Here is a 24,932-nt window from a genome sequence, read left to right as displayed (position 1 = left end):
GAGAAAAATTATAAAAGTGAGACAGGGTAAATGAAAAGGATACTGTATCTCTAAAGCAAATAGAATAAAATGTGGAGTGGTTGTCAGTGCTGAAACAGCAGAGAATGAGACAATTCGTCATTTGCACATTAATGTGCAAACCTTCACATTCAAACAGTTTGTTTTTAAATTCAATTGACATTAATTTGGGCAACAAAAGCTGTGTTGATAGCATCTATTACAAATCAGTTAAAAACAAACCAAAGACAATACAAGGCTGGCTTAACCAGCTTTTATTGAATAATGGGAATTTGAAGAGCAGAGAGCCTTTCCTCTAATAATGAAAGGTGCTAATTAAACATAAGTGTAGTGAATGGCACTGAAAGTAAAAGGAGACAATGCATGGATTCAAATTGCTCAGAATAGGCCTATGTGGGAGATGTGACAGCATAAAGTGAGCCAAGTGGGAATGACATCAGCTCATCCATTCATCCATCTATACCCACTTATTCCTAATTAGAGTCACAGGGATCTGCTGGAGCCTATCCCAGGTCTCTTTAGGTGAAAGGCAGTGGTACACCCTGGACAGGTCACCAGTCCATCACAGGGCTATACACAACCACACACACACACACCACACAGAAAGGCTCCTGCTGCTCGAACCAGGAACCTTCTTGCTGTGAGGCAACAGTGCTAACCACTCATTGACCATGCTGCCCGACATCAGAGAGAGAACATGCAAACTCTACACAGTAAGAGTTCGACTGGAGTTTGAACCCAGAACCCTCTTGCTGTGAGGCAGAACTCCACTGTGCTGCCTCAGTCAAATAAACATATTTCCAAAAAATTGAACTACTAATTTAAAACTTGTAATGTTTAATATCCAAAAATAAAACATTAAAAACATTGTCACATGAAATAATGTTATCATTTATCATTCACTAAACAGCAGCTTGATGGAGTATGGGTAAGGCCGATTGAGGGCTGGGTGAACAGGGTTTGAATGTAAGTTGGAGCACAATGAGCAAGTAATGTTTTTTCTTGCAACTGGAATGAATGAGAATTACCTAACTGTTCAATTACAATCAAGAGGTCATGATGATTGACCATCACCATCTCCTGTCCTATGGCCTCACAGCTTCTTGCAGAAAAGAATGGACCTTAGAAGACAATGACATGGGTTTTAGTTCAGTGTATCAGTGGACAACTCTTTATACAATAAAGTTTGTCTAATCGACTTTAATGTAACTAAACAGATGGCAGTCTGGTGCAGTAACAAAGTTCTGTTAGTGGGGAAAGTAATGAGATTGCAGTAACGCAGCGAGTATAAAAAAAAGTATGCATTGTCGGGGTGGAAGATACCACAAAAGTAGGTTTTGATTCAATACAATAGGTACCAGCATCATTTATGGGAAATGCATGTTACTAGAGTAATTTCTGTTACAACTCAGATTTGACTGAATCATTTGCCAAACATTAGGACATTTATTTTTTCCTTTCTTGTTAATTACGTAATGTATGTTAACAGATGAAAGAGCTCTCAGTGGTTTAAAAAAATTATAAAAAATAAAATCTAATAAAAAGAAATGAATTCTTTGGATAACAAAAGAATGATTATATGATTGCAAGCAGCAAAGCAGAGGAACAAGAAAAAGCAGCAATGAGTGTGCATGTGCATAAAATGGGAGCAGTTTTTGTATTGATCTATTTGAAGCTGGTATTGAAACTCAAAAGAAGACATATGAAGTATGAGTCGCATGGATACTTTGATTCACCCACATCTATACTTAACTGTTTTTATTTCTTTCCTCCATTCAATAAATATTTTTCATTTATTATTCATTGTTTTATTTCAATGTAACTTGCTCATCAGAGCACTGTACCATGCAGCAAGACTGGACGGGGGCCTTTCTGGGTTCTGGAAAGCAGATTTTCTGTTATCAGAAAGCTGGCTCACTTTCAACTGGGGTCAAAAGTGAGGTTGCCATGGTAACCTTTGCTACACAGCTCTCATACATTGCCATGTCGACAGCTCACCTACTGCTCAGCTCACTAAAAAAAACAGAGCCATCCCTGAGAAACACACACATACTAGTCATTTTTAAGGTTAGAAGTTAAGCTTGCTGTTGTGGCTTTGTTACTTCCCAAGAACGGAAGTGGATATGCTTGTGAAAACTATAGATGAGAATCATTAGTGGCTTTATTAAGTCTGAATCTTGCAGAGGAAAGTGTTTTGGAATTTCCATCAGTCAGTTTGCTAGTTACAGAGCTGATATTTGCCATTTACCCTGTGCAGACATTTAAATACAGTTCTCACTCAGAACCCCAATTATATTTGTCATGAATTATTCATATTTTCAGCCCTTCTATTACACCAGCCACACTGAGTTTGTGTTGAGGTCACTGTTGTTTTCAAAGACTCTAAATGCATCAACCTCCCTAATTACTTCTTGAATAAATAAGCAGCACATGCAGGGACACTGTTTATAATTTGTGTGACATTTGAGCTTATCCAAAAATGATCTTGTGTCCTGAAACCTTTCCTTTGCTCATTCTACCTAGCCTTTACCTAAGAAATTGTTTGACGAGCAAACATGTATGAATAAGAAAGAAATATAAGAACATGTTGGGTGAGCCAAATTTATGAAGCACTTACAGTGTCATTCATATATTTATACTGTATGTACCAAAAATGTAAAATGGATGTTAAATGGCCCAACTAACTCAATACAAAAACTGCATTAATCATTTGAAAAGTTTTACAAAAGTCTTTCATGGTGATTTATTTATGTCTCTTACGGGGGCTCCAGGGATAAGCTACTGTACATACACTGACAGGCAAACTGTTTCTTACAAACTCATGGATGACTGTAAAAGCTGCCCTCATCTTTGGCATTGGAAGCCAAAGATTACACCACATTGCTGAGTTAAATACGTCACTGTTAATCCAGTTAGAGCATTCAAAAGGAGAGTGAAAAAGCAGGGAGAGTGCATTTTTTAACAATGTAGGATTGCATGGCACGTTGAGACAAAAATATCACAACACATAATAAGAATCCCATCTGCTGCACCTGACCTAATAACAGAAAATCAGTGAAAACTATGGCACTTTTCCAGGTTTGTACATATGGATCCAAAACTAATCAAATCACATAGTCCAACTGCTTTTCTGAAACAACTGGTCTTTTTATTCATCAATAAAAATATACATCAGGGAAAATAGGCTTAATTTCATCATCTTCCTGATTATTTTTCCATTGACTTATTCATTCTCTTCCAACAGTCCTTTTACTGTTTTCAGTCCAGTCAAAAGATGCATACTGAATTACTCCGCCTCCACATACACTGCAGCGAGATGATATTTCACCAACAATGATCTACCCATATATGGGTGTATGTATTTCATACTTAGTGAAACATGCTCTTGCTGCGGCTAATGACAAATTTCCTTTTGATGACATCCATTTGAGGCGAGCTAAGAACAGCTGCGAAGGTGAACATTTCTGTGGTTGACAGTGTCAAATGAAGTATTTATAATAGCTTAGGTAGGGCTGTTTAGTTCCTGTAGTCCAAAAATGGCCAGGAGAGATTAAATCACATTCTTTCTTAGTTTGGTCTAGTGTTAGGCTCAGAGTGGAGGCTCATGAAACTGGAATCTGGATTAGCTAACCTTCACTAATCCACAGCTGGGTGGCTGATGCTTCTGGGTACTGCTGTCACTGTCTGCATGCATGAATATTTAGGGTTTTCTGACACAATAAGTAAATAATAAATAATCACCAATTTTCAGCGAGAGGGACTGGATGATTCTGCCTTTCTCTCAGCAGAGCCTTCACCTTTCTCTAGCTCTTTCTTCTGACACACCACATCACAGTTAGTGTCATGTTTGTCTATTAATAACAAATGAATAAAATTCCATGTCCCCATTATTCAAGACAATGGATGATTGGTGTGTTGAACCTCACACCTTGGATCATTGTGTTTGAAGCCAATTTTTTATTGTCCATGCTAGCTGTGCAGGTTTGTTTTTCTTTTGAATGACTAGAGCTTCAGAAACAGTGAAGATCAAGGCCACAATCATTTGGGCTAGCTATGCTTTTTCCACCAACACACATAACAAGCAGACCAGAGGCAGAAAACTGTTTGCAAATTGACCTGTCATTTTAAAACCATGGTCTTCTGTCAGTTTTCATTTTGCCTTTCATGTCAGCAAAGCACTCAGTGATGTTTTCACTTAAGTTTCTCTTCAGTCTGTATGTGCTCTTCTCTCCTGTTACATGGCTTTTCTTATCCACTGATTTCACCTATTCGTAAATGTTCGTAAATGCCATATTTCTGTGGCAGTAATTTTGCATCCTTGGTTTAAACAGCACAAGTAAAAACTAATTTGCTTCACCAAATCAGGCCCAAAGTAAAAACACAAACTTTTGAATGGTAATCTTTAGGAGTCTGGATTAATTTGACCTGTAGCTGGCTGATCTCCAACAATATGTTCCAGTGTTTGCCTGCCTGGGTCCCAGTCTTCCAAGTCAGCATAGTTTAGTTCAGGTGCTGCTGCAGTCAGGCCCAGAGAGCTGACTGACCCAGCCAAGGACCCACAGCCTTCATAGGCATATGTTTGAAGTGAGTCATAAGGTGGGCCACGTGTGTCAGAGTCTGCTTTGGCCACCTTCTTCTGGATTATCTGCTGAATTACGTCATGACCATCTATCAGCAGTGAAGGAGCTGACTGGCTGATCTCCCGGGGAATGCAGTCAATAACAAACCATGCAGGCTCTGACTCTGGGCTATAGTTCCCATAATCCAGCTCCTGAGCTTTCCGTCTCCTTACCACCACAATGCGCCCCTCATCGCCCTCAACCTCTTCCTCCTCTCCGTATGGGATTGGTCTACAGCTGAGGTAGCTGTGGAACTTCCTGTGAGACTCTGAGCCTTTGGGATTTCGCAGTGCTGCTATGTCAAAGGCTTCTGTGTCCTCCTCCCCGCCTCCCTCATCATCATAGGTCACCACATTTTCTCTGATATCCTCTTCAGAAAGTATCAAGGGCTCTTTGCTTGTTTTTTTATTTCGTAGCTGTGTGAACAGCATCACTATGGCTAGAGGATGAAAAGAAGAGGTAGAATAGAATAAAAGAAAAGAAAAAGGGCAAAGAAGGGTAAATATAGAGAATCAGCCTTCATGCATATAGCAATTAGAAACTAAAGAAAGAGAAAAGAGGATACAAATTCTCAAAAGAACACTCCCACTTCTAAAACAAATGATTGTCTAATAAATGCAGCATTTAAAATAACAAAGGAGTATTGATGAAAATATTTCCAAATTATATATTGTGATGCACATCATCTGTATTCATATTTTGGACTCTTGACCAATGTTTTGCTGTTTTTTCATCTCTTTGGGCCTTCAAAAGTGGTTTAAAAAAATTAGAGCTGTTTAGACTAGAAATGCCTTGTTGGTGGATCAATTAAGTACACCTGTTCTTTCTTTTATTTTTTTAGGCAGATCACATTTGTTGATAAAATTCTTAACCTTGAACAGCACAAGAGAACTCCTTGCTGGACAGGATATCACAGAACTACTAAAATGTCTAGTTGCTAACACCAGATGTTGGAATGGGATTTCAAAACCAATCCCAACATCTGGTATTGATCCTGCCAACACAGAATATTTGTGTGAATTTTATTTGGACGCCACACCTCACATTCCTTTAGGTGGTGAACATCTACTGTCCTCTGTCAAAGAATGACAGAGGACGGAGTAAGGCCAAACGTTTCTCATACAGAAATGTCCAGTGCCTTACCAATCTTTGAAAGTCTGTCAATATAGTTATGCATATGATATAATCAGTGGTTTGAAAACAACATACAGATCAGGGAAATATAAGTAGACAACATTCACCCTACTTACCTAATAATATGACAATACAAAGCAATATGGCCACAAAGGCCCCCGTGCTGAGGCCTGCTGAGGACAGGAAGGCCTGGGCCTGACAGACATTGTTGCTGTTGCGCCCCCTGGTGTTCTTCTGACACACACACACCTTCAGGGTGAGGGTAGTAGTGCTGCTAAGAGGAGGCTCACCGCCATCGGTCACCACAACCACCAGGGTGAAGAACTCTTGGTCTCTGTCCAGGCTGAAGCCTTCACGCCGACGAGACATTATACTGGCAGTGTTATCTGGGGACAGGAAGTAAAGAGAGAGCCGTGAGATTGGTAATTTAGATTAGAATAGATCAACTTTATTGGCCCACAAGGGAAATTCCTTGGTCACAGTAGCTCAGTTACATACAGACAATCTTGAAAACTATCAAAAAAGAAAGGAGGATAAAGGAATATTAAAGAATGGTAGAGGTTGAATGATATGACAAAGATGTAAGAAAGGTGGAGATAATGAGACAGTAATTTAAGTAATTTAAGTACAATAAAAAATACTGATTGAATGATAATAAGCATAATTCTTCATAATTATAGATCAATTCACATTTATAATAACAATTATTAGTATTATTATTATTGTTAGTAGTAGTAGCATTTCTTTATTTTATTATTATGAGTAATAATAGTAAAGGAATAGGGAAAACATTTTACTTTGTATAATGTATGTTAAAGAGGGAGAAACGGTGTTTGTGGATAAATAGATCCCCCCAAAATTAAAAAAAGAAAGCATGAAGGAACATTTCAAACTCACAGATCAGGTTTTTGATCCAGAAATTGTAGAAGGTTTTGTACAAATTGAGTTATTTCCATAATGAAATGTTTTCATTGTTACATGATTGATTGATACTTGATCAAATCATGAGAATAATATTGTTCTGAATACACTGTAAATAATTACAACCAAATTAGTTTATCATGAAAGCCAGTTGTTCTTTTGATAAAGTACATAAGCAGATGTTGACGTGTGAAAGTCGAGTGGTGAGCTAGGGCTCATTCCAGGACAAGAAAAACACTGGACTTCTAGTTTTTAGGTCGAAACATTTCACCACTAATCAAGTGGCGTCTTCACTCTGAGGGAAAGCTGGTATGGAACCTCCAATTTATCTTCCAGGTTGGTTTCACTCCCCCATAGTCCCATAGGCTTATTAGGTGAGCTATGTAAATCAGGTGAGAGTCATTAGACCCACACTCCTGAGTTGGTTTCACTTCACACCTGGTCTGAATAGACTCGTTAGGTGAACAATAGACGTGAGCTCAGGTGAGGGTATTTAGGATCTAATGGTGGACTCATGTGACCTCTCTGATCCACAAACTGGCTGCAGAGTGTGTCCTCCCTGGAAGACATTTGATGTGTTCCTTAATTTCCTGGGAACAGATGAAAGGACAGCCTGGTAGGTTGAAGACATGTTATGTCTGAGCCCTCCACTCCTGTTAAGGGAGGGGTTTTCCACTTGGACATATGTAACTTTTCTGACTCCTCTCTCAAACCATCTGTCTTCTCTGTCCAAAATATATACATCACTGTCTTCAAATGACTGTCCTGTCTCTTTTAAATGGAGGTGCACAGTTGGTCCTGAGGAGCTGCTCCTCCTGTGCTGGGCCATCCTCCTGTTGAATGGTTGTTTGGTTTCTCCAATGTAGAGTTCTGAGCATTCTTCCATACACTGGATAGCATACACCACATTGCTCCTCTTTTGTTTTGGTATCTGGTTTTTAGGGTGAACCAGTCTCTGTCTCAGTGGGTTTGAAGTGAACTGGTATCTGATGTTTCCAAAAAATCCTTTTAAGCCTCTCTGAAACACCTGCTACATATGGAATGACCAGGTTTTTCCTTTGTGGATCTTGAGGCTCAGCTGTGTCTCTTGTTTTTCTGCCTGATGTGGATGTTGCCTTGTTGAAGGCCCACAAAGGGTAGCCACAGGTTTTGAGGGCTGTCTTCAAGTGAGTGTCCTCCTTTCTCTTGGCCTCCATGGAGGTAGGGATGTTGTTTGCTCTGTGGTGCAAAGTCCTGATGACTCCTAGTTTGTGTTGCAGTGGGTGATGGGAGTCAAAAAGAAGGTATTGGTCTGTGTGTGTAGGTTTCCTGTATACTTCTATCTCTAGGTTCCCATCAGACACGATGACGACCTCGCATTCCAAAAAGGCTAGCCTGTTCACCTCTCTGGTGAATTTGATGTTTGCATCTACTGCATTGATGTGATCTGTGAATGCTTGAACTACCTGGGTCTTGATTTTCACCCAGGTGTCATCCACATATCTGAACCAATGGGTTAGTCCCATCCCTGTGAATGTACCCCTTTTCTACTTTTTCCATATACAGATTGGCAACCATGGGTGACAGAGGGGAGCCCATGGCGCAGCCATGTTTTTTCTGTAAAATTCACCTGTAAATTTGGCCCTAATGAGATTATTTAGTCTAGGGGTGGAGTGAAACCAACCTGCAGGATAATTATTAAATTTCCCCAGCTTTCCTTTAGACTGAAGATGCTACTTGTATGAGTGGTAAAAAGTCTTGACCTAAAATCTAGACCAGTTGCCATGACTGAGCCTCTAGATAGCTTCACCTGGACGACTGAGAATCTTCACATATAAATCATCATAAAAAGCTAAGTATTACAGTAGGCTATATGTAAGACAACATCAGTTTTGAAGGGATTTGTGAATAATTTAAAAAGTCACAAAGGAGAATTGATTATCAATAATATACCAAGTAAAATACCCAGCAAGTTCAGGCTTTCCACGGAATTTCTGTAGGAGGGATGAGCAACATGTAGAGGTGTATCATAGGCTTTTGTCCAAAAAAGACAAATTAATATACACCAATGCACCACACCTTAGACAGTGGTGAATCACAACAAAGGCTGTAACAGCCAAGAGCCAACAGGTTTGGCCATGCAAAAATATACAGCCAGTATATTTATATTCTTTAACAACAAAAATGACTGATGTGTTGTTCCTGAGTTTCCGGCTGGACTTTTATTTTGGTTTCTGGTTTCCTTTGACAGTCCTACATTAGTCACAGGTAGCTTTGTGTTTATTAGTTTTATTACTTTCACCTGTGTTTAATTAGTCTTTGGTTCTGTCTATTTATACCACCTGTCTTTTTTTGTTCCTTGTTGGAGCATTAGTTAGCTAAGGGATGCAACATTCGTTTCTAGTCTGAGTATGTATTTTTTGGCCTGTCCAGTTTTTCTCCCGGACAGTGGCTTCCTCATTTTTTGCGCCTATATGTACGTGTACTGAAAAGATTTCTGATTGTCAAGTGCTTTAATTTTACATTTTCTTCATACTGTCATTACATGTTGATCTTTATGGTACTATCATTAAGAAAGGCTGTTATATTTATTGATTTTAAAGGCTGCTAGCTTAGTTTTTATACTACATTGTTCTTGCTATTCACAGAATCACAGAAAATTCTCAGGTGCAGCACTTATAATGTTGGTTCACTTTTGATTATCTTCTCTCACAAAGATTACACTGCTATGTAGGTGATTTACTAATCCTGTAACTGTTGTTTCTTCTTCCTGTCTCTCTAGACACTTCAGTAAATTGAGCAGCGACTGTGGCTCAGGAGATAGAGCAGGTTGGTCATTGACTGAAGGGTTGGTGGTTTGATCCTGAGCTTCTCTAGTTCACGCGTCGAAGTATCTTTGGGCAAGACAATAAATATCAAGTTATCCCCTGGTGGCTGATCAATTGGTGTTTGAGTGATTTTGTGTGTGTGAATGGGTAAATTGAAAAATAGAATAAAAGTGCTTTGAGTGCACTCAAAAAGCACCTGCAATGCAGCTATCCAGCCCATGTTCTGTGGAAGCAGAAGTAAACAACAACAACAACATAAATTGCCAGCAGTGTTTCGCTCACAGACTGCTATCCAACCTTCCTATCAGAAACTTGTCACTGTGTCTTATTATTGAGACTCCTGTTAAATCTGCTGAGTGCACCTCTCCTCTTTCTCAGGTCAACTACAGAAAGCAACTGCCATAATGCCAGGAAAGATGGAGGAGAGATAGAGACAGAGATAAAAGTATATGTGGATACAGGGGTGGGGGAAGTCACAGTGAGCCTAGATGTGATGGGTGAGCACACATAAAAAGACAGAAGACCAAAGCTCAAAGAACATGATACAAACTGACACATACCTAAAAACTAAAAAAATGACCAGCATGCACACACACATTTATTCTGGAGAGATAGAATCAAAGATAAATGAGGAGAGGAAATAAACACAACTCCAGCAGCTGGGTAACCAAGGCAACAGTGCCACAGGTTTTCTGTTGGACATTAAATCAGCCCTCAATAGGAAGAGAGGAGGGGGGAGGAGGGTACCTGTTCCACGAAAAGCAGAAAGACAAGGGACACTGTGGCAAGGATGCCAGCAGAATGTGTTTGTACTGGTAGAAACAAAACACACCCTATTTTTTGCTTCATAAATTAATTAACTGGACTTGGTGTAGCTGGTAGCACATGTAGATATAGAGCCAAGTGGGAAAGAAACTGCTGTTAATAGCATTGGGGTTTGTCTGCAATTCAGTGGCATACTGGGGACCAGCACAGTTGCCAACTATTTGGTCAGAGATTTGAGTGTATTATGCCAGTAGTGGTTAATGTACTGTAGCTGCTAGCCTCAAGCAGAGATGAGCAGTGGGCTAAAACAGTCCTTGAAAAACTACTCCTGTCTACCACCACACACAAATTTATGCTGGGGATAAGAAGATACCATTTTACTTACAGAAGTACTCACTAAACACCTGAAGTCACACTGATGAAAATTAAATGAGAGGAGAACAATTTCCCAAAGGAAAATTCAACAGTCCAGTTAATGTTGGTCAGTCATTTTCCATTGTCTAAGGTGTTGTAGAGCCTGATGGCAGTGGGGATGAAGGATCTCCTGTATCGTTCAGTCCTGCAGCTCAGTGAGGTGAGTCGTCCACTGCAGCTGCTTCTCTGATCCATCAGGATGTTGTGAAGGGGATGGTCAGTGTGTTCCAGGATGGTCTCTACCTTTTTCTGTCTGCATCTCTCCACCACAGCCTCCAGTGAGTCCAGCCTCATTCCAGTCACTGAACCAGCTTTTTGCACCACTTTGTCCAGCTGCCTTGCATCCTTCTGTTTTATACTGCCTCCTCTGATGCCTGATGAACTCTGGCCTTTCTGTCAAATAATTTAGGAAACAAAGGAGGGGTCCGCCCTCATCCCTATGAGCCTGTCTCTGAGTAAAACTGGTTGGGTGGAATTGAATGCACTTGAAAAGTCAAAGAACATAATCCACACATAACTTACAGTTTCCTGACATACAACATTAGTGGAGTTTCCTTTTTAAGAAAACTGTATACAGTGTTCTGAGATGGCACCCAATTCATTGAGTTGCACACATATTTTGCACGAAGTTTCTCAGTGTTGCTCGGGTTTTTAGACATTGGGCGAGAGGCAGAGTACCCCTGGACAGATCATCAGTCTATCACAGGGCTGGCACACTGATATTCACACTCACATTCACACCTATGGGCAATTTACAAGGAGAATATGCAAACTCCACACAGTAAGTGTCACCCATTGCGCTGTGTATATTTGGGCTAGGGTGCATCATGTTATCTTGCAACAATTCCAAAGTCATCTCACAGTCCAATGTTAAGTCATTTTTGCAGTGTTATGTGTTTGGAGCTGAAATGGCTGTGTTATTGCTTTAGCATTAGATATATTAGACATATCCACTATCAATCAAGGCTTCCTGCCACAGGTTGAATGAACAGAATTTGGTTACAAAATGTCAAATTCACAACAGTAAAGGATAACATGTCATGTTCTTAATTCATTCTTGAATTTATTCCATTCAGTTAGTGCTTTAAGAATGCAATGTCCTAAACCATTTGTGCTGCTGATGAGCTGTACTGCATTATACACAGAGGTGTTTCTGTTATTTAGCCTAACCTCATTAATAGGCTAGAAATTATCACTCTATGCTAACTGAACATTCTAACTTTCATGAAAGGAGGATTTATTGCAGAACGGCTCTAACCAACTGAATACATTTGCACTGAAATCTTACCTCCGTTGTTCTTCACGGTAAAATTTGGATTAGCTTGATGATCAGCAGGCACAAAGAAGGAAAACTTTCCATTTGCAAAGTTGTCCTGATCTGCTGCTCGAATGGTCTGAATCACCTGGTGAGACAGATGAAGGAGATGTAGAGGAATTTAAAAGCAAAGACAAGAAGTGCAAGTGAGAGATAAAGAAAGGTTACAGAAAAGGAGATAAAGGGGGTAGTTAACAAAGGCATAATTATTAAGAAATAAATACACTGACAGTATTTGTTCGTATTCTTCAGTGCACACAATCTGAACTGACCTTATGTCAGTGACCCAGTCTGACCTACTGCATTTTCTTACAATCCATTACACAAAATAGCAAACTAATTGGCTGTGATTTCTTGTTTAAACACCACATCACTAAATGTGCTATCATAAAGCACAATTTCAATTAGCATTCATTTTATAAGAATCTTTGTGTCACAGTCTCCTAAATGTATCAGACAACTCAAACATTTGATAATTCTAAATAGTGAACTTGAAGCTAAACAGCTTAGGTGTTCATATTTCTTTTTGCTGCAGAAAACACATCAGTAACTGTTAATTAATACCCCCCTCCCCGTTTCCTGACCTGAGGGACTGGCATTCAATATTTAAAATTCAGCTACAGAAGAAAAAAGTTCCTTGTTTCCTTGAAGAAAAAAATGTGATTTTCTACACCGTGTAAGTAGCCGAAATGAAAAACAAACTGGTATATGAGAGAAAAATCTATGGCAGTGCCATTACACATCTTCCATCTATTCCTATGTGTTATGGTTTTGATGTTAGTGATTTAAAAGATGATGCATTTTTAATAAAAAGGATTAGTTCTCTCTAAGCAGAATCCTCTTTTCTGCTGTTGGTATTCAGCAGGTAGAATATTCCCCACCAAAAGTAACCGTAAAACCCTAAACTAAAAACTAAAACGTAAAACAAAATTTTATTAGGCTACTTTTCTGGTATCCTGCTTCACATACTATTCACTATTTACTTTATATGTTACAGGCCTTGGTTAGACCAGACCCAGACCTGCAGATAGTCAGAACAGCTCATTTTCAACACCTGCTTTTCCAGTCTAATTGGAAACTGTTATTTGACAGCCCACTAACAGGTGGGCTGTCAAATATTGAACCTATTTCTATCAGCTTTGACAGCCCTCAAATCTATTTCATAATAATAAATCATAAACTGAACTCAGAACTACCTTGTCCACCTGTGCAACTACAGTATTTTGTATCAATACACTTGCTTATATCTGGCAAACACACAAAGGACAAGTAATAATAAAAAATTGCAAATTCAGTATTTCCTTAGGAGCACACTTCTTCCTCAACAGAAACTGAGGCATGAGCTGATGCCACCACCTTTAGAATTTCAGTAAATGGTAGAGGGGTGTTTGGTCACACACTGTCTAATAAACTGAATTGCCATTTCATTTCCCATAATTATTTAGTGTCATACTATTCTCATGTTTGCAGTTTTCTATTTGGGAGTGGGGTGAATTTTATCCCAGTCAATGTGACTCATGTCCATCACACTGATGTAAGTTTCAATCAACAACGAATGAATGCAGCAGTCTGACTCTTGTCCCTGTGTATGGCTCATTGCATCCTCCTCACTGTGTGACAGTATGTCATAGATAGTTAACATTTTCACCTTTGTGGCATTTCAGCTGTATAACACTATAATTATAATATAATCTGTACAACAACTCAGCCCTTTGCAACAGATAATTCCATTTTATTCATGTTTGTTATTGTATCTTATTCACTTGTCCTGCCTGTTTATGTTTTCCATTGTGGATCAATAAAGTTTAGTCTAAGTCTAACTGAAGATTTAAATCCTTAAGATTACCTGTCATTCAGACCTAATTTATTAGCAACATTCAGAAATTGAATCAAAATCTGTTTGAGTTCAGAAATTTAAATCATGTCATCACATTCCTCTACAGGCATTACTGTTTTTCGAACATAAATATATAAAAAAAATGCATTTCCATGTATTTACCACAACACACATAAAGTGAGCACTTTATCTATACTACTATACGATACTATACACCACAACCTATACAGCCAATCTCACTGTTTTTCAATCAATTACTAAAATTTAATACATGACTGCATCCCCACATGCAACAGTAAAATTTATCAGGCAACATTCTTGTGCCATACATTAAAAAACACTTAATGTCTATTTATGTCATTTATTAATGACAGCAAGATGAAAAAAAAGAATCCTTTTTTGACATAGACTGTGCTGGCATGTGTTGTCTGTTGCCTAAAGCCAAGCTAAATTATTACATAGTCATACAAGCACACACACACAGGGTAGGGGCATGTTTGGGTTTAATATGACCGTCTCTGCTGCTATTTGGCCCAGCAGCGAAGGCATCACTGTGCTCTGCAGTCTGAATAATTTATGGGTTCAAGAAGCTGCTAAGTCTGCAGCTCAGCTGATAAATCCCTCACTGATGGTGTCAGACACACAACAAAAAGGCAGCAACATGAATGTATGCATGTGCCTGTGTGTGAGTTGCAGAAAGAGCAGGAATGTGTTTGCATGCATATGTTCACTGGTGTTTAGAAACTTTGTTGATATGTTGTGTTTAGAAATGAATTTGAAGTTGCATGCGTGACACACAGTAATGTATATTCACACTACGTTTTTATACTGTTTGTAATGGGAAAGAGTGACTTTAGAAATAGCTTTGGTTAAGTTACAAATACACTCATGCCAGTAGGTGGCGCATCACTATGGGAGACAGTATAGTGAGGTCAGAGACCCTCCTCGCCAATATGGCAGAAGGCGAAGAGAAACCTCACCATTTCTCTGTATTTTACAAGTTAGTAACTGAGTAAAGTGAGGATCTGTCACCCGGTCATAGTGAGAAGCCATTATAAATACAAAAGACTGGCTAAAGGGCAATAGGTAGGTAAGGTTGCAGAACACAGGCAAGGCCTAAACAGGAAGTAGAACAAAATAAAAGTCCAAACCAGGAGGTCTGTGGCAGATCATGACAGAGCTAGTTGGAGGGATTGTCTCCTATGATGAGAAATCAATTCAAACTCCTGAATCCAGTGTCACACCACAAATTCACTTGGGTTGTTCTGCTATGCTCCATGCTATGCTGAGAGGGTTACATTGCACCCCAGATGTTGATACCCCCTCATCACTTTGCCTTCAGGGTGTTTTTGTATTTTCTGGGCAGATTCTAAAAAACCACCTCAACAAATTTTGGAATTCAGAGTCAAAATTTTTAAAATTTGTTTATTAGCAACTTACCTGTCCGTTTTTGGTGCCTTCACACACTATCACAGCAGTGTTGCCCCCAGAGATGGATGGAACGTTGTCATTGATATCCAGGATCTGGACTGTGACTGGAACATGGCTCACCATGCGTGGGTTATCTGAAAAGAAACGCAACACACAAGTTTTAGCTGCTGTAGCACTACTGTATTTTCAAGGAAAATACATCTGAAATGTCTATTCTACTAAGATGTTTTAAAATGGCCCGAACTAAATGAAACTGTGGCTTAGAATAGTTGATAAGTGCTGAAAATATAGTGGAGTGATATTTCAAGCAGTCTTTAGGTTCAGAGATGTATTCTTCAAACAAAAAACTCAAATGTGTGAACTTCCACATCTTTTTTTTCAAAGTCTCCATGAGAGTTTAACAAATTTACAAGTTTTACAAATTTACCGGCAACATCATTGTGACATTTGTTACTGGCCTGGCCCTTTAAGAAGGTGGGATTGTGGGTAGTTTTTTTTGTTGTTGTGTTAGCGGGCGAAGGGGGGGGGTCTCTCTCTCTTCAGAAGCCGCAGGAGATGAGCCACGCCACAGGAGCCGTATTCGAAGTTAGAAAAGCCGCGGCTATTACTCCCAGGTTAAGTTGTTATCATTGTGGTTTTGTGGTGCATGTTGTTCCAGGGAAGAGGTAAATAAAGTTGCATGTAGTTGGACTTCGCACCGCCTCCCGTGCCTACTTCATCTCCGACCGATAGCCCGGCCTTAGTATACATATTAGTAGCGTGTTACCAGCTACCACGAGCTACAAAAAGCCGATCAGCCTTCGTACCACGGTAAGAAGACAACTGAGAGGGGAAGAACGGTAACACTGGGGGCTCGTCCGGGATTCGGTAGCGAGTCGGAGATCGAAAGTTTTGACGGAAAAAGAGAAAAAAAAATGGCGGCACCCACTCCCTGGGATAACGACAACGTGGACATTAAGGGACAATTGAAGACAACAGAATATAATGTGAGCACAAATCCGTTTTGGTTAGACATGACTGGGACTGCTCGAGCTAAAATGAGCCCAACCAAACTGGTTGTGGACTATAACGGTAATAAAACCAACCCGTTCCTGGCTACTACGGAGCTAACTACACCCGCGGGTAACAAGCCTGGCCACAGACAGATGCTGCAACAGGGAGCGACGTGGCAGCTTACCCCACCACCATCGATATGCACGAACCCCTTCTTGACACCAATCATGATGACTGATTGTCAGTCTATGGCAGCTCGTCAAAGTGAGGATGTGTCACCGACACCCTTTGCTCCTGAGCAGGACACCAATGTAAATAACGTTGCCCAGACCTGTTATACAGCCGGGAACTGCCATTGTTCCACTCCCAGTGTTGCTGCACAAGCACAGATTACACCGCACTCTGTACCCTATGCTAACACCAGATATGCCGTGCTAGCTCGAGGTTGTGACCAGCCCCTGCTCCACGATGCAACACGGCAACAGATAAGGGAGCTTGAACTGAGTGACGGTGGTCAACCCGGCCCGAGGCGAGCACTGTCAGTACCTCGCTGCTATCCCACACCCCTTGTGCTTGGTGACTACTACGACGGTAGTGATGAGGAATGCTACAGTACTAAGGAGAGGATCCCAACGTTGCAACCAGGGCAGTTTGATGGAACAGGGTCATGGAGAGACTTTATTTACCAGTTTGAAACATGTGCGCGAGCTAATAACTGGACTGAACCGACTAAAGCCGTCCAACTTAGATTTGGCCTGACGGGTGCAGCCGGTGCTATCATCCACAAAAACCCTAAGTCTGCTCATTGGAGCTACGACCGCATTAAGAGGGAGGTTGACGCTGCATATGGGCCGCATTCAGAACACGCTGTGGCCATAGGAATCGAGTTAAGACGGCGAGTAAGAGAACCGGGTGAAGCCCTGCACACACTCCGAGACGACATCTATGAAAAGGTGGCTATCGTTTATGGTGACCTCACTGAGTTGGAGCAGGACCGTGTTAGTGTGGAGATCTTCACCAATGCCATGGCAGATGCCGACATTATTCAAAGACTACTAGAAGAACAGCCCTGCACGCTAGCCAGAGCTTACGGCATAGCCCACCGGTATGAAACCACGAAGAAAGCGGCCCAGGCTGTAACACGGATGATGCGTCCTGGCCTGGGCCCCCGGAGTTCTGCAGCAAGGACAGCTACAGCGATCGAGGATGTCCCGGTAACTGTATATGACCAGCCAAAGCGTACACCGGCAACGCCTCACCAGCAACACCGGGGGGCATCACAAGCTCGCCAGCAGCGGTTTAACAAGGCCGAGTTCCAGAGGGGTGCATCTGGGGAGGTCGTCTGCCATAACTGTTCTGCTGTGGGGCATCTACAAAGACAGTGCCCTTCCCCACGCCGCCCCCCACGGAAACAAGGGGGTTTTATTTTGAACCCACCGCCTGACACCAGCGAACTGATCGTTTGCAATAGGAGCCAAGAGGAAGAGGTGTCCATTCAGATACTGATACATGGGTTACGACTTTGTGCTCTATTGGATTCGGGGGCCCGAAGAAATGTGCTGCCATTACATCACTTCAACGCCCTCCCAGCTCATTCTAGGCCCCCCATACAGCCAGCTACGGCCAGGGTCCTGCAGGGGATAGGGCCTGGGGGTTTAGCTGTCCTGGGAGAAGTTGTACTGCCAGTCCAAGTGGGGGGTGGAACAACTGACGTGAACTTTATTATGGCAGAAACAGCCGAAAGCACGGAAGTTATCCTGGGGCACCCGTTCCTGCAACAGTCCAATGCCTGCCTGGACTATGGCCGTAACGAGATAACCCTTTTTGGGGAGCAGGTGCCCCACTACGACCCCAGCGGCCAGCCTGTAACTCACCTGGCACGAGTCGCCCGCACAACCACCCTGGAGCCGGGTCGCGAGTACATGGTGCCTGGTTTCTTCCGCCCCCGATGTGCTGCCAGTGGGGACATGATGCTCAGTCCTACCAAGGCGTTCATTGAGAGACATCACGTCTTGGTGGCGCGCTCTGTCGTCCGACCCCAGCAATCTACAATGATCCCTATCCGGGTTTTTAACCCAGGGGCCACACCCGTTACCTTGAAGAGAGGAGCCGCCGTCGGTGTTATCCAGCCTGCCCAAGTATTGGGGATCTCGGAGGTCCAGCCTGTCCAGGTCTCTGTCCCACCGGAGCACATTAACTCTGTTTCTGTCCCTATGCATTTGCAGGCCCTGTATGCCGAGAGCTGTCCCAGCCTGTCGGAGGGTGACCGTCACAAGCTAGCCCGCCTGCTGCAGTCGTATGGCGATGTTTTCTCCACCGGTCCTGCTGATCTTGGGTGCACCAGCATTGTGGAGCATGATATCCAGACCACTCCGGGGCCTCCTGTGAAACAGCCGCCCCGCAGAATGGCCGCCGATAAGCAGTAAGCCGCAGACCAGCAGCTACAACAAAGTCTCGACGCAGGTCTAGCTCAACCCAGCAATAGCAGCTGGGCTGCACCAATTGTGATGGTGAAGAAGAAGGATCATTCCCCCAGGTTATGTGTGGACTATAGGCCGCTAAATGAACGGACAATAAAGGATGCCTATCCGCTGCCACGAATCCAGGACACTCTCGACACACTGTCTAATGCCAGGTACTTCAGCACACTCGACTTAACCTCTGGCTACTGGCAAGTGAGAATGACACCTAGAGCTCGCAAAGCGGCAGCCTTCTGTACTCGTAAAGGACTTTTTGAATGGAATGTGATGCCCTTCGGGTTATGTAATGCCCCAGCCACTTTCCAGAGACTTATGGACCGTGTCTTAGCAGGGCTCCAATGGGAGACTTGTTTAGTGTATTTGGATGACATTGTGGTGTTGGGGCAGGACAGCACCCAAATGCTAGAGCGGTTGGAGCAAGTTTTCACCAGGCTGCGACAGGCTAATTTAAAACTAAAACCACCCAAGTGTTGTCTGTTTCGAGAGGAAGTGGCCTACCTGGGGCATGTAGTTTCTTCCAGAGGTATCGCTACTGACCCCCAAAAGACCCAGAAAGTCAGAGACTGGCCCACACCTAGAAATGTGCCTGAGGTCCGGCAGTTCGTCGGGTTAGCCTCCTATTACCGTCGCTTTGTGCCACACTTCGCCAGTATAGCCAAACCTTTGCATGAATTGACGAAGAAATATGCCCGTTTCAACTGGACAGCTGAATGTCAAGGAGCGTTCGATGAGTTAAAAAGACTGCTGACATCGGCCCCTGTCTTGGGCTACCCCCTCGATGGTGGAGAAATGTTTCTTGACACAGACGCTAGTGACTGTGGGATCGGAGCTGTTCTCTCCCAAGTCCAAGGGGGTGAGGAGAGGGTGCTAGCCTATGGGAGCAGGCGACTGGCAGCCGCAGAACAAAACTACTGCACAACCAGAAGAGAGCTCCTGGCAGTGGTGGATTTTACTTCCAGCTTTAGGCAGTATCTGCTTGGCAGACCATTCACTGTTCGAACCGACCACAGCAGCTTACGCTGGCTGACCAGGTTGAGGGAACCTGAGGGACAGCTGGCACGGTGGCTAGAAAAGCTGGCTGAATATGACTTTAAGGTTGTCCACCGACCAGGTAATGTCCATCAGAATGCAGATGCACTCTCCAGACGGCCGTGTCGGGGTTCCTGCGCCTGCACCATACCGGAACCTGGGCCTAGTAGTGACCAGCGCCAGGACAAGGCAGTACAGTGTGATCCATGTGACTATCTCACACCAGTTCCACCTCTCACGTCCACCCCAGGGCAACGTCTAGTGGGGGTAGTGAACACAGATAGCAGCAGCACTTCAGCCTTCCCAAGCATACACCGAGTGAGTGACTCACCTCAAACTAGTCTGTTCCAAGGTTGGACACTAGAGCAGCTCAAAACAGCCCAAAAGAACGACCCCGATATTGCACCAATCTGGCAGTGGGTGGATAAGGGGGAGGGCCGACCATGCTGGAATGATATAGCCGCTTGCAGCCCAGCTACTAAAGCCTACTGGTCCCAGTGGAAAAGACTATACCTGAAAGATGGAATATTACTAAGGAAGTTCTTTTGCAAGGAAGGCAGGACGTTTTATCCTCAAATCCTCCTGCCTCACACCTTACATAAGGCTGTGATGGAGCAAATGCACGATGGCCCCGTCGGAGGCCATTTTGGAGGGGAAAGGACTTTAGCACGCCTTAAAACAAGGTACTATTGGTACAACATCAGGGATGATGCGACATTGTGGTGCCGTTCATGCACCAACTGTGCTGCTAGGGCCCGGCCTAAGAAAACGGCACAAGCAGCCATGGGCACGGTGCGGGTGGGAGCACCTATGGAAAGGATCGCAGTTGACCTCATGGGGCCTTTAAATGAGACAGAGAGACATAACAGATACATATTGGTCGTACAGGACTATTTCAGTAAGTGGGTGGAAGTGTATCCAGTTCCCTGTGAAAAAGCCTCGACAGTGGCTGAAAGAATCGTTTCAGAGTGGGTGTGCAGGTATGGAGCCCCACACACCTTACACAGCGATCAGGGCACTAATTTCGGGTCGGCGGTCTTTCAGAACGTGTGTGAATTGCTGGGCATCAAAAAGACGCGCACAACACCTTTCCACCCACAATCGGACGGGCAGGTGGAACGTTTCAACGCCACCCTACAGAAGATGCTGGCCGCTACAGCAGAGAGGTGTCATTGGGACTGGGATTTAATGCTCCCTTATGCAGTTATGGCTTACCGGGCTACCAAACACAGCTCCACGGGCCTAACACCTAATATGATGTTGTTGGGTCGTGACGTTACAGAGCCAATTGACTTAGTTGTTGGTCTGCCACCAGGGGATAGGAGTACCAGCTCCCTACCAGATTATGTCTTACAGCTCCGGGAACGGTTGGAGCTCTCCCACCAACTCGCACGAGAGGCTCTGGGGAAGTCTTCAGAACGTGCCAAGAAGCAGTATGATAAAAATATCTGCCAAGTTCAGTATCCAATCGGGGCCGCTGTGTGGCACCTGATTAAAGGCACCAAGAGAGTGAGGAACAAGGTACGGAAGTTTTTGCCTGCCTACGAAGGCCCTTATTTTGTTGTGGGCCTTCTGGACGACCTAGTGTACCAGATCAAAAAGGGGCCAAGGTCAAGGGTTAAGGTCGTTCACCACGACAAGCTGAAGCCATACCTCTCCAGGACCCCCTTGGACAGCAGCTGGGTCTGTCAGACCACAGGTGCATCGACACCACAGGAGGAGCCACCCCCTTTGTCTGATGAAGATTCCGACACCGAAGTGTTTATATGCCGATTTGCTTCCATTGTTATTGTTCAGTGAGCTACAGGTTATGATCTATACCGGGGGGGGTCTTATGAGCCGATGGAGTAGCGGGTTGCTAAATATTGATGTTAACTGTTTGTAGCCTTTGGCGAGCTAAATGGCAAGAGGACATTCCCCAGGCGTAAGCTAATGCCGTTAACCCACTGTTTGCTCCCAGGTTGTCGACATGGACTTCTATGGACACATTGCTGAGGGGTTTGAGATTAAGGGGATGTAAAATTATTTTTATGTTGAGCTTTTGTGGACATTGCACAGTCTTCCTGTGTTATGGCCGGTAGAGGGAATTGTTTGATTTATAGTGTCCTTGTTAATTTGCCATGTATTAATGTGCTGGAGTGATGGTAAGGGATTAATCATCATCCAGAGTGGGGGTAGTGTTACTGGCCTGGCCCTTTAAGAAGGTGGGATTGTGGGTAGTTTTTTTTGTTGTTGTGTTAGCGGGCGAAGGGGGGGGGTCTCTCTCTCTTCAGAAGCCGCAGGAGATGAGCCACGCCACAGGAGCCGTATTCGAAGTTAGAAAAGCCGCGGCTATTACTCCCAGGTTAAGTTGTTATCATTGTGGTTTTGTGGTGCATGTTGTTCCAGGGAAGAGGTAAATAAAGTTGCATGTAGTTGGACTTCGCACCGCCTCCCGTGCCTACTTCATCTCCGACCGATAGCCCGGCCTTAGTATACATATTAGTAGCGTGTTACCAGCTACCACGAGCTACAAAAAGCCGATCAGCCTTCGTACCACGGTAAGAAGACAACTGAGAGGGGAAGAACGGTAACACATTCTTCAAAAGTATACTTTAAGTTTTGATAACCTTTTAAAGTTTTCCTTTGTAAAAACAATATTTTAGTGTATAAATGGCCTCTCTCAGTTGATACAAAAACACAATGGTGATGGTGCAAAGACTAGAGATGTTAGCTGGTGTGGAGCCACCGAGCTCAGGGTCTGTTAGCGGTCCAAGGGCAGCTCCGGAGCAGCCCGGAGAATTAGCCTGGGCGACGGTCCGACGGAAACATACTCCTAAGCAGAAGCCCACGGCTCATCACCTGCCTGTTCACGTTTCTAATAGATTTTCCCCGCTCAGCGACACACCCGCTGAGAAACCGACTCTGATAATTGGCGATTCCATAGTCAGGAACGTGAAAATAGAGACACCAGCGACCATAGTCAAATGTTTCCTGGGGCCAGAGCGGGCGACATCGAGTCAAATCTGAAGCTGCTGGCTAAGGCTAATCGGAAATATGGGAAAATTGTTATTCACATCGGCAGCAATGACACCCGATTACGCCAATCGGAGGTCACTAAAATTAATGTTGAGTCGGTGTGTAACTTTGCTAAATTAATGTCGGACTCCGTAGTTTTCTCTGGACCCCTCCCCAATCTGACCAGCGATGACATGTTTAGCCGCATGTCGTCGTTCCGTCGCTGGCTGTCTAGGTGGTGTCCAGCAAACGATGTGGGCTTCATAGACAATTGGGCCACTTTCTGGAGAAAACCCGGTCTGGTAGCGAGAGACGGCATCCATCCCACTTTGAATGGTGCAGCTCTCATCTCTAGAAATTTGGCCGAGTTTATTAGCCGACCTAAAGCCTGACAATCCAGAGTGGGGACCGGGACGCAGAGACTCAGTCTAAAACGCCTCTCTGCAGTTTCCTTAGAGCCGCCGCCCCCTTTAAACCACATAGAGACTGTGTCTGCCCCTCGAACATAAATCAAATAAATCAGAAGTTAACAGAAGAGGAGTTATTCATAAAACGTAATAAAAATTAAGACCACTCCTCTTATTGAACAGAAAAACAGAACTGTCAAATGTGGATTATTAAATATTAGGTCTCTTTCATCTAAATCTCTGTTAGTAAATGATTTGATAACTGATCACCAAATTGACCTACTTTATCTTACTGAAACCTGGTTACAGCAGGATGAATATGTCAGTCTGAATGAATCAACCCCCCTCAGTCATAAAAATTATCATGTTCCTCGAAGCACAGGTCGAGGTGGAGGAGTAGCTGCAATCTTCCAGTCAAACTTATTATTAAACTTTCATCCTCAGAACAGTTATAACTCATTTGAGAGCCTCACTCTTAGCCTCTCGCATCCAAACTGGAAAACACAAAAACCAGTTCTACTTGTCATTGTGTACCGTCCACCTGTCCCTTACTCAGAGTTTTTAACTGAATTCCCTGACTTCCTGTCTGATTTAGTGCTTAGATCAGATAAAGTCATTATAGTGGGAGATTTTAACATTCATGTAGATGTTGAAAATAACAGCCTCACAATTGCATTTAATTCTATATTAGATTCAATTGGTTTCATTCAAAATGTTAATAAACCCACCCACTGTTTCAATCACACCCTTGATCTTGTTCTGACCTATGGCATCGAAATTGATCATCTAATAGTTTTTCCCCCAAATCCTGTTTTGTCAGATCATTCTTTAATAACTTTTGAATTTAAAATGATGGATCATGCAGCGTTTGGAAGAAAATTCCACTACAGCAGATGTTTATCCGACAACGCTGTTAATAAATTTAAGAAAATGATTCCATCTTTATTTACATCTATGCCAAGTATAAACATAGTGGAGGGCAGCTGCTTCAATCCCACTCCCTACCAAATTGATCATGTTGTTGACAGCGCTGTAACCTCACTGCGTGAAATGCTTGATTCTGTGGCCCCTCTGAAAAAGAAGTTAGTGAATCAGAGAAGACTAGCCCCATGGTATAATTTACATATTCATACTTTAAAGCAGGCATCACGAAGGCTGGAAAGGAAGTGGCTTTCCACAAACTTAGAGGAAATTTTTCTAGCCTGGAAAAACAGTCTACTAACATATAAAAAAGCTCTCCGTAAAGCCAGAACTGCATACTATTCATCACTAATAGAGGAAAATAAGAACAATCCCAGGTTTCTTTTCAGCACTGTAGCCAGGCTGACAAAAAGTCACAGCTCTGTTGAGCCCAGTGTTCCCTTAGCTCTCAGCAGTGATGAATTTATGAGTTTCTTTACAAATAAAATCACAACTATTAGAGATAAAATTCAGCAGATGCTTCCTATACCTGCAATAAATGAATCTTCTACTACAGTAGCTCTTGAATCATCTGTAGGACCTCAGTTATGTTTAGACTGCTTCTCTCCCATAGATCTCTCTGAATTTACATCAGTAGTTGCTTCATCGAAATCATCAACGTGTCTCTTAGACCCCATCCCGACTAGACTGCTTAAAGACACCCTGCCATTAATGAACTCATCTTTATTAGACTTGGTAAATTTATCTCTAGTATCAGGCTACGTACCACAGGCCTTTAAGACTGCAGTAATCAAACCCTTACTCAAAAAACCTAGTCTTGATCCAGGAGTCTTGGCTAATTATA

The 24,932-nt window shown here is 42.9% G+C and overlaps 1 protein-coding gene across 4 annotated transcripts in view; it reads right to left on the bottom strand.

Moving 5' to 3' along the window:
- Positions 1-3,256: 3,256 nt before the first annotated feature.
- Positions 3,257-24,932, bottom strand: part of LOC113134847 (cadherin-18-like) — a 129,578-nt gene continuing 107,902 nt past the window's right edge. For 2 of the 4 annotated variants that reach the window (XM_026314387.1, XM_026314386.1), the window contains exons 8-11: positions 15,271-15,395; positions 11,967-12,081; positions 5,888-6,157; positions 3,257-5,076 (exon numbers count right to left, since the gene is read on the bottom strand). In XM_026314387.1, the coding sequence (XP_026170172.1) occupies positions 4,421-5,076; positions 5,888-6,157; positions 11,967-12,081; positions 15,271-15,395 (1,166 nt within the window). In that variant the 3' untranslated portion in view covers positions 3,257-4,420. The remainder of the gene's footprint in view (positions 5,077-5,887; positions 6,158-11,966; positions 12,082-15,270; positions 15,396-24,932) is intronic. The other 2 variants (XM_026314389.1, XM_026314388.1) reach the window with 2 other exon arrangements.

This window comes from Mastacembelus armatus, chromosome 17, assembly GCF_900324485.2.
Source record: "Mastacembelus armatus chromosome 17, fMasArm1.2, whole genome shotgun sequence".
Taxonomy (NCBI): Eukaryota; Metazoa; Chordata; class Actinopteri; order Synbranchiformes; family Mastacembelidae; genus Mastacembelus; species Mastacembelus armatus.
This window is presented reverse-complemented; position numbering and strand designations above follow the sequence as displayed.